At 41.9% G+C, this 15,805-nt stretch overlaps 1 protein-coding gene across 1 annotated transcript; it reads right to left on the bottom strand.

The window, feature by feature from the left end:
- Positions 1-1,335: 1,335 nt before the first annotated feature.
- Positions 1,336-1,946, bottom strand: LOC136148400 (interferon omega-1-like). Its single transcript, XM_065907928.1, has one exon. It carries the CDS (start codon positions 1,921-1,923, stop codon positions 1,336-1,338), a length of 588 nt encoding a protein of 195 aa, XP_065764000.1. The 5' UTR covers positions 1,924-1,946.
- Positions 1,947-15,805: the final 13,859 nt, after the last annotated feature.

A 15,805-nucleotide genomic window follows, 5' to 3' on the forward strand; every position in this document is an offset into this window, starting at 1 on the left:
TTGTTTCTGGGGAGAAAGACTAATTCTTTCAGGGATTCAGGGAAAAGGGAAAGCCAGCTGAAGTCTGGACAGGAATCTACTAGATATTGGGACCCTCCAGTGGGAAGACTTGGGGACAAGACTGAGACTTAAAGGGAAAATTATTTCATTTAATATTAATATAAGTGGTTAATTTCTCTTGAAATATTAATTGGTTAAAAAATATTTCAAATTTTATAGTGAAAGTCGTTCAGTCATGTCTGACTCTTTGTGACCCCATGGATTTATACAGTCCATGGAATTCTCCAGGCCAGAATACTGGAGTGGGTAGGCATTCCCTTCTCCAGGAGATCTCCCCAACCCAGGTCTCCCACATTGCAGGCAGATTCTTTACCAGATTAGCCATAAGGAAGACCAAGAATACTGGAGTGAGTAGCCTATTCCTTCTCCAAGGGATCTTCCTGACCCAGTCATCGAACTGGGGACCCCTGCATTGCAGGCAAATTCTTATAATTTATAAGTTATTATAAATAACTTAAAATTTAAGTCTTAAATATCAAGTTAAGATATTTTCTTTATGACCAAACAAAACTTTAAGTTCTTGGCTTCACTGTAAACAAAATCATCAGTAATGTTTTCAAAACTGCTTCCTAGCTTATCTCACTTCATTGCATGAATGCTGTATTTGACTAACCTATGACCCAGTAACTATCATAAATAAATAATTTCAGTTTACAAAATCCCTTTTTCTCTCATTTCTTTCAACCAAGAGTCTTCCCTAGTGGCTCAGACAGTTCAGAATCTGCCTGAAATGCAGATTCCAGATTCCGTCCTTGGTTGGGGAAGATCCCTTGGTGAAGGAAATAGCAACATACTCCAGTAGTCCTGCCTGGAAAATCCCATGGACAGAGGAGCCTGGTGGGCTATAGTCTATGGGGTCACAAAAGAGTCAGACTTTACTTAGCAACTAAACAAAAAAACAGTAAAAAATTCAAGAAGTTCACCTTGATAATATTTAATAAATAAAACAAATTACAGATTTAATGAAATAAAAATGTGAATATATTTGCTAAATTTTAAAACTATGTAAACAAAAATATTTTATATGAAAAATATGAGGAGATAAAAGAATAAATATAACAAAATAAATAAGCAGACAATAACATCAGGGCAGTCTTCACTTTGGGACTGATGCACCTGCAGCCAAAAAAATGTATATATATTCTTTACTACTGACAAAGTATTGGCTGAAGTAATTCAATAAATTTCGTGGCTAAAGCAGAAATCAGAGTCTTCTGAAATAACCACAGATGACTGTGCAAAGATGATGTGGCATCTTAGTCAGTGAGAGTCCTGTCAAGGTGAGTTCTGGTCTCCATCCATCACTCTTAACTTTTCTTGCAAGCTGGTTGATGAAGACAAGGATCTCATGATTTCCAGTCTGACGATTTCCCAGGCACAGTCGCTGTATTCCTTCTCTTGCAGGTAGACATGGATGCCCTGGAAGTACCTCTTCACGGCCAGTGTGGGGCCTGTCCTTCCCAGGGCAGAGTCTTCCTCTCCCGTCACCTGCCCCAGGCAGGCATCCAGGTCGTCCAGCTGCTGATGGAGTCCAGTGCGGAGCTGCTCCAGGAGGGTGGTGTCCCAGGCAGCAGAGGAGCGCTCTGTGTGGAAGAGGTTGAAGCTCTGCTGGAGCATCTCGTGGAGCACAGAGATGGCCTGGGCCTCCTGCAGCTGGCCTCCCTCCACCATCTCCTGGGGGAAAGCGAAGTTTTTTCTGTCCTGTAGACAGAAGCGAGGGGAGAGTCTCCTCATTTGGCCCAGGAGACTGAGGGTCTTCCTGGCAACCAGCACATGGTTCTGAGACAGGTCACAGCCCAGGGATCCTCCAGAGTTGTAGCTGACCAGCACCAGGGCCGTCAGTAGAGAGAGCACGAAGGCCATGGGGAAGATGAGGCTGCTGCTGGGCTGGCGGAGTCGGCGTCTGGTGGAACCTTGAGGTAGGTTCTCTGATACCATGCTTTTGAAGCTAGGCCATTAAAAAGGGAACATGGTAATTTTCATTTTCTAGTCATTTCTCTGCACTTTTACTTCCTTTTTTGATTTTCATTTATGTATTCACAGTATGATTGAAGAAAATGTCATCAATCTAAGCTATTGATTTTACCTACTTCCTAATAACTTCAAATATACCTATCCAAACAGATATTTATCAATCAAATGAGAAAGGTCTTTGTCTTAAGTCAGAGTTGATGGGCATTTGTAATTACATACATTATTGCTCTTTGTCTGTCATGCCTAAATGTTGCTCTCTTCTTGTCCATGAACACATCTGTAGCCCTGATATCAGGCTCCATTTTTCCTCTTACTTTACATAGGAAGACAGGCTCCCTTAGCTCTCTGGTTTTTGTATTTATTTAGGGATTTACCAGATCACTCTGGCAATTAAGTTCTTTGAAACAAATGATGAGTTTTCTTTAGTGTTTGATTTAGAGAAGAGGCTGATTATTATGAGTCCGTGAACTCCTCCCATGTTTCTCTTCCTTCTAGAACACCTTCCTTCAGGTCCATATGATTGTGCTTCAGGGAACCACAAGGTTAGGATTGTTACAGATATCATCATTTCTTTCCACCATTTTCTTCTTGGAGACCTGTCGTCCTCCACAGACTGGGCCAATACTCACTCCAGAATCCTGGTTCTTCTCAGAGAACATGGGTGTGGAAGTTCTAAAGCCAGGATAATTGTTATTTCTCCAGCAGCACTTCACTCATAAGGGAGAGATCACATGGAGCCACAGCCTGTCCTCTGGAGACAGAGTCCCTTCCTCACCTGCTGGAGTCCCTCCCTGAGAACACGCTCACCACATCCTGTGGACTCAAAAATCTCCTTTCTGTAGAGGGCTTGTTTATTTGTTGGGCAAATAAATCATCTTCCTAAACCTCCATTCTCTCCCTGGCACTCTTTGTGTGAAGAACCCTAGTTTTCAGTGGTGACCTCCTCTTCTCCTGACACATGTCCCCAGATGTCCAAAGTGTCAGCAGTGCTCAGATACTGAGAGCAAATATGTAAGTTTGTGCAAGTTGGTAGAGGAATTTCCAACTGCAATTATTTTGCTTTTAGTAGATAAATATTATCTGTGTTGCCAAGTATGGTTTTATTATTCAATCGTTTTACTTAAACTGTTGAAGACTTGTTCTGCGCAGAGTTTCTGAGCTGGAAGAAGGAGATTCAGTGATGATGTTTTCTCTTATTGGAAGCTTATGTCACAGGATCTAGTGAGTTACAGTTGTTCATTCAGGCAGCTGATTCCACCGGGCATCCCTGTTCCTCTGTTTCTTTCTCCCTCTGAGAATTCAGGATGGTGAGAACCAGGCTACTTGTTCAGGGAGAAATAGCCTTCTTTCCTTTACTTGAGTGTAATTTTTCACTTAAGGTTTCAACATTCGTTCAGTGACTTGTTGGTCAGCATTTGTCCTGCTGCTTCTGCTCTGGTTCTAATTCATGTTGAGGTAAGAACAATAACGCAAAGAAAGGCAGAGGGGCTGTATCTCTATCATTTTAAGATTTTAGTTTTTTTTGTTGTTGTTGTTTCCCTTTGACACTTTCCTAGAAAGTAAAAGTCTGCAGTTGTTTTGTGGGCAAAGAGAAAACGAATGTATTCTGAATGTCTGAAAGAAGGGAAGTGGTTTTCCCCTGATACAATGACGTATTCTGAGCTAGCAAATTCAATGCAGCACAGCTGGGGCGAGGCTGTGGCAGAGGGGAAGCATGAGGCCAGTATGAACAACACAAAGACTGGGACATGGCTGCTTCTGACAGAAGCTCAATGAAGGCCAAATCCTGGGTCAATTGACAGCTCTTTGCTTTGGAAGATCAGCTATCTCAGTTTTCTTTCAATTAATCCATGGAGGATTAGTTTCAGGAGAGAAGGAAGAAGTCAAACCCACCACCTAACAAGAGGTGGACAACTAGAATGCCAATTGCTAGAACACTAATCCTCTCTCGCAGGGTCTTGGAGACCAGCCTTCCTGAGTATCTGTCTAGGTAACAAATCCACTCAGGCAATGAGAAGATGCTTTGAGAAAAACTAAAAGGAAATGGAATTAAATGATTCCAAAAGACCCTGCTCTTAATCAGGGGACTAGTAATTATGATATTAAAATAATCACTGAATTTTATTGCTTGCTACTAATGGACTAGCCACTTTCCAAGTTCTTTAGAATTTTAACTGAGTTCTCTCACTAACTCTTAGGTCACACTTACATATAATCCTGAAGAAAAATATAAATCTGGACAAATGAACTATTCCAATCGTAGCAAAGATTCAAGGGCAAACCTTGGGGGCTTTGATTTGTCTGAACGATCCCATTGGAAAAAAAAAAAGGAAGGGTGAAAATCAACATGACATTAAGGAACCAATGAAATAAGTGATTGGATGAGAATGAGATGACAAAGGCCCCTTAATCCATTTCAAATGCCAAAGGGTCACTATCTATTGTGTAGGGCCACAGGGTATGGTCTGAAGTCAACAGAACTAAGATCTAATCGTAAATAGACAAAATCACTATTAAGTAGTTAGAAGGGAATAGGGTATAGATTGATCATTGTTTACTGGTTAGGATCCAGCACTTTCACTGCTGTGACCTGATTTCAATCCCTGGTTGGGGAAGTCCAATCACACAAGTCTCGCAGAAGGAAGTCTAAGCTTTTATGAAATACAGTGAAATGAAGAAATATGAGATATTTCTTCAATGAAATATAGTGAAATAACTTTATTATCCTTACTAGAAGTGAGCCCTCTTTTCTATGTATTTTAACTCTTGACATTTCTTGTGAGTTTAAATACAAAGAAAAAGCATCCAACAGTTTCTCACCACATGAGCTCTGATGTTCCTCCTTCAGGACCAGGATGACAACGAACACATCTCTCAGCATCAAGTTCTGCAGAATGAAGTCACTACCCACTGCAGTCCCTGACCTCCAACACGCCCTGACAGGAGTTCAGGATGGAGATCACGAACGAGGCACTCTGCTCTGGGAAAACTGACACAGCAGGTCAGCAGGGAGTTAGATAACGTCCAGAGGAAATTTATGAACCCAATTTTTACAACTTCTCATGGGTTGAAAAACTGTAAAATCTTTCAGAGAGACATCTGTTCTTCCTGATTCTCAGCCACAGTCTCCCAAGATCTGAGCTTGTCAGTACAGCACCCCTTCATGACAGTCACGTGCACACTGACCTCCCCTATGTCCGTGGAGCAGTCGCTTAGGGCAGAGGAGAGGCTGACCTCCAGCCTGCAGTCCTCAGCAAGTCCTCCCGAGAAAATGAACTCCCACAACTGGTTGTTCTCATTCTAAAGGAAGACAACTGCATTTCTCACTTCCAGTCCAAATGGGTCATCCTGTTGTCGAGTCCAGTGAAGAACCTCTGCTCCTTATTTTCCAACTACTGGTCAAGATGTGGGTGCTGAGGAGGCCTGTGCGTGACAAAGATGGAAAAACACGTGCTTCCTAGATAGGAGCAGTGAAGATTTTTCTCCTTAGCAGGGAGAGACTGGCTTGAATTGTGAAGTAAGCCTCAATGCCTTGTGTAATTATCTTTTTTAAAAATTTCTAGATCAACTTATTAAGCATCATTAAGTAATAGTATAGAATTGACATTAAAAAGTTATTTAGAAAATAATTTGTTAACAAAATGATATGTTTACCAGTAATAAAAGAATGTTTTCTACTTATTTCAGGACTGTAATCACCAAGAAGTTTTCTAAACCTCTCAATGTACTTTAAATGCCCTCTGAGGGGCTTCCTTGATGGCTCAGTGGTAAGGAATCTGCCTGCCAAGGCAGGTGATTCATAGGACTACATGTGGTGTAGAGGCTGTGAAGCCCATGGACCACAACTATTGAGCCTGTGCTCTAGAGCCTGGGACCACCTCTACTGAAGCCTGAGTACCCTAGAGACCATGCTCCTCAATGAGAGAAGCTACTGCAATGAGAAGCCTGTGTACCACCACTAGAGAGAAGACCTGCTTTGGGCAACTAGAGAGAAGTCCATGCAGCTACGAAGACCCAGTACAGAGAAAAATGAATAAATAAATTATATTTAAAAATGCCCCTCTGACTTTACATGTAGCTATATGTGCTATATGTCCCTACTGGGAAGAAGAGAAAGATTGATTGATCTATCAATGCCCTTCTTCAAAATTGCCTATATTAAATACATGAATTTCCACAAAGATCTTCTTTACTTTGAGAAACTGCAGTCTCCCAGTCTGCACATTACTGACATATGTCCTGGGGGGATGGCTCTGTCCCACTGTTAATAAATGTTCTAAAGGCCTGCCTGTGTCTCTTTTATTCAAGCTTGTTTGATGTTGTCTCTCAAAGTTGCAAAGACATCATGGTGGAATTTAAGAACTTCCTTGGATTGCGTTGTCGCCAGGTACATCTTGCTCTGCTCTGAGATACCTTGCTGGGTCCCAAGGAGGAAACAAGTCTGAAGCTGTGACAGGAGTGACCCTCTTGCCTGAGTGCAGCTCATCTGTGTTGTTCCATGTCCTGAGGACCTGCCGCTGTTCCAGGGAACACTGTAGACTTCTCTGTTCTCCTTCCAAGTCTCAAACTGCTGCAGACTTTCAACTCCAAGTTTCCTGCACTTTGGGCTTTTGAGCAAAAGAGACTCCTGACCCAGGCAAACTCCTCCTAGTGTAATCACCACATGGAAGAGCCCAGGTAGAAGCTCAGAGGAGCCCCTGGAGTCTCCCCCCTTGTTCACTGGGGGGCGGGGTTCCCTCTATGTACTGTGTTTCTCTGGGAGGCTGGGCAGTCTGGACCTGCAGTGCTTGGCAGGCAGAGCAGGTGAAGTCATAGGTGACTGCCTGACAGATCTAGAACTTTCTCTCAGGTTCTGCTTTTAGTTGGTGGTTTGCAGGCTTAAGGGGAAATTGACAACCAGAAACTGTAATGGAGAAGGACACAGCTGTCTGAATGGAGAGGACACCTTCATGCAGAGTGAATGAGGAGAGAAATAGGGATTTCTACACTGGGAGGAAGTGAATGATTGTGATATTTGAGTGTAAAGATAAGATAGTCACCTGACCTCTCCCCAATTGACTATCATGTCTTCAAGCATCTCTACCACTTTCCAGGGAAAAACTTCGACAATCAACAAGAGGCAGAAAGCCCTTCCCAAGAGTTCATCAAATCCTGAAGCATGGATTTTTTTAATCATTGTTTTTAGATGACGTTCCTTTTGAAAAAAATCAGAGTTACAAAATGTATTGGAGTAGTTATGTGCACTTCGAGGTCCTCAGAGCAACAAACAGCACAGGTAGAGCTTGTGTATTTTTTATTTCTAACATCCAAATCCTAAAGAGGGGTCAAGGTTTTATAAAATGCATTTTTTTTTAATCAAGCTGCCATTCAGACTTGGTGTTTCTGCTTTAGCGAAAAAACAAAGTAACTTTCTACAGTAAGAATTTAGTGAATGAAGAAAAATAATAAACTGAATAAATACAAAATATACATTTTCCCATAAGTGTACATACATAATATTTTATCAATAAGACCATTTAAATATTTATAAATGGATGAATAATGGTCCAGGTAGTGAATAAGTAGATAGATCAGCTTCAGCATCTGTGAGGAATAAGTGCCTGTAGAGTAGAACATGATGTCACTTAATATTCAAGGAAATGTTCGACAAATTGAATCAATTCAGGGCAGGATGACAGCAGAAATGTGAGCCCTTGACATGGCCGCGCAGGAGGCATGTGGTCTTGTTGGTCTGTGAGGATCATTTCCGTGTTGAACCAGGTGTGTGTCAGTCCTTCCTCTGGAATCTCTCCTGCAAGTTTGTTGAGGAAGAGAAGGCTCTCATGACTTCTGCTCTGACAACCTCCCAGGCACAAGGGCTGTGTCCCTTCTCTTGCAGATAGAGAGTGACTCTCTGGCAGTATTTCCTCAGAGCCAGGCTGGAGTCCCCCTTGAGCAGGGGAGCCCTGGGCTTTCTCTGGTTGTGGCCAGTGGGGCTCACTCTTCCTCGCAGCTCCTGGTTTCCTTCCTGTGAGTCTTCTCCGGGCTCCAGCATGCAGGCTTCAGCAGCTGCAGCACGTGGGCTCTAGAGCAGGGTCTCAGGATCAGTGGAGCGCTGTCTTTGTTGTTCTGTGGCAGGTGGACACTTCCTGCACCAGGGATCGAACCTGTCTCTCCTGAGGAAAGGTTCTTATTCACTGCACCACCAGAGAAGTCCTCAACAAGTCATTTTAGCCAAAGCAGTTTCTCAGATTTCCTCCTACTACTGAAAAGCGTTCACAAATGACCAAGCGATTTTGCTTCATCTGGGCCCTATTTCCCGGAATTACAATAGACAGTGGCTGGTATTTCCACTCTATTCCTGCTGGTTCCAGTCATACCAAGTTTGTTGCTAAAACCACTAGTGTCTCCTACCTTGAAGGCACACGTGGTCTGGGGATTCAGGTAGCAAGTACAACACACTTTTCAGCCTTTGCCCAGCACTATATTAAACTCAAGAGGATGCCTCACCCCGATTGTCCTCAACTAGTTCATGATTCCAGAAAACATCCACTTCTACTGCATTGACTAGGCTAAAGCCTTTGACTTTGTGGATCACAACAGACTGTGGAAAATGCTTCAAGAGATAGGAATACCAGAATATCTTACCTGCCTCCTGAGAAATCTGTATGCAAGTCAAGATGCAACAGTTAGAACTGAACATGGAACAAATGATTGGTTCCAAACTGGGGAAAGGGTACATCAAGACTGTATACTGTCACCCTGCTTATTCAACTTATATCCAGAGTACATCATGTGAAATGACAGGCTGGATGAAGCACAAGCTGGAATCAAGAGTGCTGGGAGAAATAGCAATAACCTCAGACATGCAAATGACACCACGCTTATGGCAGAAAGCAAAGAGGAACCAAAGGAACACTTTCACTAAAGATGAAAGTGAAAGAGGAGAGTGAAAAAGCGGGTTTAAAACTTAAAACATTCAGAAAACGAAGATCATGGTATCTGTTCCCATCACTTCATGGAAAATACATGGGGAAACAATGCAAAGAGAAACAGACTTTATTTTCTTGGGATCCAAAATCACTGCAGATAGTGACTGCAGCCAGGAAATTAAAAGACACTTGCTCCTTGAAAGAAAAGTTATGACAAACCTAGACAGCATATTAAAAAGCAGAGACGTTACTTTCCTGACAAAGGTCCATCTGGTCAAAGCCATAGTTTTTCTAGTAGTCATGTATGGATGTGAGAGTTGGACTATAAAAAAGCTGAACGCCGAAGAATTGATGCTTCTGAACTGTGGTGTTGGAGAAGACCCTTGAGAGTCCCTTGGACTGCAAGGAGATCCAACCAGTCCATCCTAAAGGAAATCAGTTCTGAATATTCATTGGAAAGACTGATGCTGAGCTAAAACTCCAATACTTTGACCACCTGATATGAAGAGCCAACTTATTAAAAACGTCCCTGATGCTGGGAATGATGAAAGCAGGAGGAGAAGGGCACAACAGAGGATGAGATGATTGCATGGCATCACTGACTCCATGGACATGAGTTTGAACAAGCTCTGGGAGCTGGTGATGGGCTGGGAAGCCTGGCATACTGCAGTGCATGGGGTCACAAAGAGTTGGACACGACTGACGGACTAAATTCAACTGAGGTCATGAGAGAAAGAACATGCTGGTGTCATACACAAAGACATGTATCTGAGCTCAGACTCTCCCTGATGCTCGTAGCTCACAGCAACCAGGCAGTTTATCACAATACTCTTTGATGGATCTTTACCGACATGGCAATTACCACTACATTGATCCAGATACTTCAGAGAATCCTCACAAGGAATGATGAATGATCATTTTCCTGCTCCATTTTACACCACTGCATTGGCTATTGAGTTCCATTTCAGGATGACTTCCAGTATTTGACACGTAATAATTAAAGGCTTATGACAGGTTGAAACGCTAGAGTTTGGGTATGAATCCCTGATCTCCTATTTCTGCCCACTAACCTGCTTTTTTTTTTTTTTTTTTTTTTGGCTCAGTGAGACTATATTCTTAGAAGAATGTAGACTTTAAAGCCCTTTATGTTCTGAATGGTTATGACCCCACAAAATTCATATCTTGAAGTCGTAAAGCCCAAACTAATGATATCAGGTGATAGACTTTTTGGGACATGCTTAGGGTGTCGGGATGGAGACCTCACAAAAGGAAATAATGCCCTTATCAAAGAGGTGGATATAAACTAGTCCCACACAGACTCTGCAGTGTGAGACCTGAAGCAGGCTCTCACCAGAACTGGAACAAGCTGACACCCAGTTCTCAGATATCCAGACTCGAGAACTAACTTGCAGCAATACATTTCTGGTCTTTGTAAACTACCCATCTATGCTATTTTGTTGAGGAAACTTGAACAATAAGATGTATCATGCCCTGTTTTATCCTAAGAATACCTGCAGGAGTCTGTAAAATACCTGAAAGGAGAAATCAACTTCCTCAACTCCGTTTCCTAGACATGTCATCTGGGCCATAACATTTCATGAGCTCAATCAATATTCATGTAACATCAATGCACAAGGATGGTAATGATAGGAGAAAAAATAATACCAACATCTCTTAATAGATATGATGTGATAGCACAATAATTTAAATATTCTTCATGGTTCTACAAGGGAGGATATGATGAAACAATGTGTGAGATGTTTTTTAAAGTTCATTTGCAGAAATATTTTCTTCAAGTTTGCCTTTTCAATATTTAGAAGGTGTGGTGAGTGGAAGGCCCCCTGTCCACTTTTAGTTCAGTGATTCTCAAGTACTTGCAAGGAGCTGCCTGATCATTCTTTCGTTGTCTCCCTCAGGAAATAAGGAAACACTTTGTCTACATGTGTAGATGTTTTTCTCATTAGCCTGTGCCTTTGGGAGTCAACCTGAATGCTTCTTTCAAATAATCTATGATGCTCTGAACTCTGAGTGACATCTCTATCATATTCCTCAAGCTGAAACTGTGACATAAGAGTTTGTCAGAGAGTGTGCAAGCAAGAACAATGGATTTCCCCTTGGACACCCATGCAGAGCCCATTAGGACAAATAGTGCAAAAATGAAAAAATAGCCTTGTGCACTGAACTTGTCCTCTCTCTTAATCATCCAATTATTTTCCTACTTCCTTGCCATGAGACTCCCATGAAGATAAGTCCAGGCCAAGTAATGTGAGAAGAATGTAATGTAGTCCTGGTCCATGGAAGCATCCCATGTGATCAACCAGACTTTTCTCTTTGCCTCAAGGAGAACAGACTCAAGTACTACAGGCAAATTTGGAGTCTCAGGTTGATGATGGAAAAAAAAAATCTCAATACAATGGCACCAATGTTCTCAACTCACTCTTTGGAGGAGAACAAGCTAGAAGATTCACCTGATCAAGAACGCCTGCATTATGCTCTTCAAAGAAGGAAAGAAAAGTGTCCACTAGAATCAAATCCCTGACACTATGCTGTTTACCTGTTAAAGAAGCTAAGCATTAGGTGAACTGACAAATACCTTTAACAACATACTCTCTTAAAACCTTTTCCACAAACAAACAAATTTCATATGTTGAAAACAGCAAATAACCTCAAAACACATACAAAAATCTCCTAAATTATGTTATAAAATTATTTAAGAAAAGAGATTGTGTTTCTCTGTCTAAATATTTTTGTAAAATTGTGATTTTCATTTCAGACATTTTTCAGCTTGTGAGTAAACAGATGATCACTGTGGAGGCTTAAGCGAACAACAGTCTGATTGAGTGGAGAGTGTCACAAGCATAATTATCATTTTATTTGTTGACTTTTCTCGAGGATTCTTACATGAGGAAAAGGCACTTTTGAATTTCCACTCTGACAACCTCCCAGGCACAGGGGCTGTATTCCTTCTTCTTCAAGTAGAGATGAATTCCTTGGAAATGCTTCTGGACAGCAATTGCCAAATCGGGACAATCCAGTGTCACTTCTTGCAGCCTTTCCAAGCTCTGATCCAGGCTGGCGAGTAGTTTGTCGAGGAGGGCGCTGTTCCAAGCAGCTCAGCTGCTCTCCGTGGTGAAGAGGTTGAATGAAGATCTGCTGGAGCATCAGTTGGTGATAACAGGTGCCTTGAGTCATCTGGATTGGGGTGATATTCTCTCTTCTCCAAGGAAACTTGAAGTCGTGTCTGTGCTCTAGGCATGACTGAGAGGGGATCGTTTTCATCTGTCTCAAATGTATGAAGAATTTGTTGTCAAGGGGACAAGCAGGGATGGAGCAGAGCATGACTCCTGCCACTAGCAAATAGATCTTGGCCACAGAGAGTTTCCGTGAGTCACTGGGTGGCCAGCAGGGGGCGCGCGGCACCACTAATCAAAGAGCGAAAGGTTTCTTCTCCCGGTCCTGGCACAGCGCGCTTCCCTGGGCTTTCACAGGAGCGCGGAGGATGTCTTCTTACAGGTTTGATAGTGAGATTCCTAGTTCTGAGACTTCGTTTCAGCGGGTTTGGCAGCCTTTTCAGCAGGAAAGGCGTCGCTGTCAGAGACCAGGTTAGTGCTCCTTGAGTAGCGCACTCAGAAATCTTCAATCCGAGCCCTCGCCAGAGCCGTTTGGTGTGGTGGCAGCCCGGAGCCTTGCGTTTTCTGCTTTCCCTGAGCGTCGTGCATTCTTCCCGCACAGAAACTTGAGCGAGGCCACTTTTACAGAGAAAATGCGTTTGGGAGGCGTTTGAAGCGGAGAATCAGCGCGAGTTGGCGCCGATTTTACAGATTGGGGCTCCTTTCTGGCGCGATGAAGGGACCGCTCACGGAAAGGGGAGCTTGGCGGCGGCGAAGGGGCGACGGGCCGGTGTTGGGGACGCCCTGGGGTGAGTCGGGGCGCGGTCCCCACCCGAGGACAGGGGAGCTGTGCGCCCCTGGAGATGCTCTGAGACTTTCAGGCTGTCGTTCAAGGAATGGGCCCTGAAGTGGGGCAGCAAGTATTGAACAACTGAAAAGTAGGACTATTCAAAAACTCACGGCACTGTATTTTTATGCGTTTAAATTTCTATTTAATTATATTTGTCTCATTAAATATTTCACGTTTTCTATTTTTGAGGTATTTTATGAAAACATTTAAAATATTATATATATGATATTAAAATATGTGAGTATGGAAATGTTTATTCATTTATGAAAATATTTAATTGTTAGATAATATATTAAAATATGAGTATTAAAATGATATTAATATTTATTAGTGTTTTATTAAATACTTTTTAAGCTATGGTTTATACTGAAGCAAGAATTTAATATGATTTTACTTTACTGGTTTTAATGGAGGCCAACTCATTAATATATTCAAGATCACTTCTTTATTTGTTTGACAATTTCCTGTGACTCTGTGACAGTCTTAAATAATTATTATGTAACTCGTGTTTCTGAAACACCGTTGCCAGCACTCCACCTTGAGTGTAGTGTAGCAAAAGGAATTAATGCAGATATCCCTGGTCCAATGATTAAGACTGTGCTTTCAATGCAGGAGGTGCGAATCTGATGTCTGGCTGGAAACTAACATCCCACATGCAGGGCTGTGCAGTCAGAAAGAAAGGAAGATGGATGGAGGAGAGAGAGAGAGAGAGACAGAGAGAGAGAGGAACCAAAGGAAGGAGAGGCAGTGTCCTTTTCAAAGCATTGAGGGCATTTACCAGGTGTGATCTTTTCATTTTCTTTGGGAAGAATTTTGTAAGTGAAATGAAAATTGCCCAGAATTCATTGGCAATGTGAAGCCTTTCTTCAAACGACACATGTGGTCTTGCAAATGAAAGGGCATTTCTTGTCTTTCTTGAAAATATTGATGCTTTGTTTAGCGCATATATTTTGGTATTTTCATTTTTTTTAATATTGAGTTCTAATGTTATTTATCTTGATGTCTTAGACTTGGTGCCTTTTAACATTTCATATTCAAGAGAAGTCCTTTCTTACTATTCCCCAGTACTAACCCAAGAAATAGCTTCAGAAGTACATATACTTCAGAAAGTATACGAATGTCCCATTTCTTGTCCTCCTCCCCTCTGTCACATTTTATAACTGATTTCCTGGTCTCCTTAACCATTAAAAAAAAAATCTATATCTTAAAATAATATCACCAGAGGTGGTCTAAGACTAACTGAGGATGATGTTAGGGAATGTTTACCTCATTGTACTCTTCACAGAGCAGCTATTATTTTGTAAGACAATTTTTCAAGATGCTGGCCCCGAGCCAAAGCATTCAAGTGCTGTAAGACTTCTTTTCATAATGTTCCAGGACTGCTGTAAGCATGGAATCTTGGGATCTGCTCCTTCACAATCTTATGGGCAGTCCCCTTTCCTAGTCTTTGGTTTTGGTGGGCCTCAAAACACAGCAATTTAGCCAACCTCCTTCTCTCCATATCTTTTTGTTTTTTAAGACATTTTTTTTCTTTTAGAAAAAATAATTCATTTAACTGATTACAAATCTGACTTCTTTTTCTCTCAGCATGATTTTGAAGTATAACACAATCTGTATCTTTCTTTTTCATTTATTTTTATTAGTTGTAGGCTAATTATTTCACAACATTTCAGTGGGTTTTGTCATACATTGACATGAATCAGCCATGGAGTTACATGTATTCCCCATCCCGATCCTCCCTCCCGCCTCCCTCTCCACCCGATTCCTCTGGGTCTTCCCAGTGCACCAGGCCCGAGCAATTATTTGGTTTCTTTTTCTCTCTGTATGATTTTGAAGTATAACACAATCTGTATTTAAAAAGTAGTATCAGAGGTGGTCTAAAACTTACTGAGGTTGAAGAAAGGGACTGCTTATTTTATCTCATTTATTAACAGAGCAATGGTATTGTATTAGACAACTGCTTAGAATCTGTTTCTCTGCAAAGAACTTAAAGTACTGTGGGATTTCTCTCCATACTGTACCAGGCACTGATCAAAGGAAGGAAACTTGGACTCCTGGGCCGCTTCAGAATCCTGCAGGCAGTCCCTCTCCTGGAATTAACACTTATGGATTCAACATGCAGACCCTTGAATGTGTTAAGAGACTTGCAGGCAGGGTTTCTCTTGGTTGGACTGAGGGTGGAATAAAGAGGTTCCTATTGGTTATATTGAGATGACAGACTGCTGTCATTCACTATGTTTCACATTCTCAGCCTAATTTGCAAACTTTGTATTATTTGAAGTGAAGGATGTCCTCTGTGGCTGCTGCTAAAGTGATCTTGATATTTTAGAAGAGGAAATGAACGTCTGGTGTCGGCTACACTCAGGAGCCCCAGATAGTGTGAGAGTAGACCTTCCTGCCGCCCCCAGTCCCTCCTCTTCATCAGCTATGAGAGCCGGCCCTGAGCTGCTCTGAGCTCCTGCTGCCTCCTTCCTCCTCATCCTGCCTCGATGTCCTCTTCCCTGCTCCCAGGAGGGCAGTCACCATTCGAGCCTGACTCTTCTGGAATGCATGTCTCCAAGCACATTGTCACCTATGTGTGTGTGGTCAGCACACTTTGGTGACAGAATAAAGGATCTGTATGAATTAACCCATGTTCAGTATTATGCCACTGTTATCTGTAGACCATCAGAAAACAAGAACTATGGTCCTGAAAATCATTGTGGAAAAATTCAAACCTTATGTATTAGACCTTAAATGGAAATGCAGAGACTTGTGGTTACATTTATTTTGGTGCAATTTAAACTGTCACAATAGACTATGTAGTCACAACTCTGAGTTCTCTTTTAGACTAAAGAAGTGAGTTAGATAGAACTTCAGGTTTTTGTTTCAAGCTGAGTTGACTCATATAGATGAATAGC

This window comes from Muntiacus reevesi, chromosome 17 (assembly GCF_963930625.1).
Source record: "Muntiacus reevesi chromosome 17, mMunRee1.1, whole genome shotgun sequence".
Taxonomy (NCBI): domain Eukaryota; kingdom Metazoa; phylum Chordata; class Mammalia; order Artiodactyla; family Cervidae; genus Muntiacus; species Muntiacus reevesi.

What these genes read in the sequence shown, in the direction of transcription:
- LOC136148400 (XM_065907928.1), bottom strand. Translation starts at nt 1,923, where the DNA reads ATGGCCTTCGTGCTCTCTCTACTGACGGCCCTGGTGCTGGTCAGCTAC.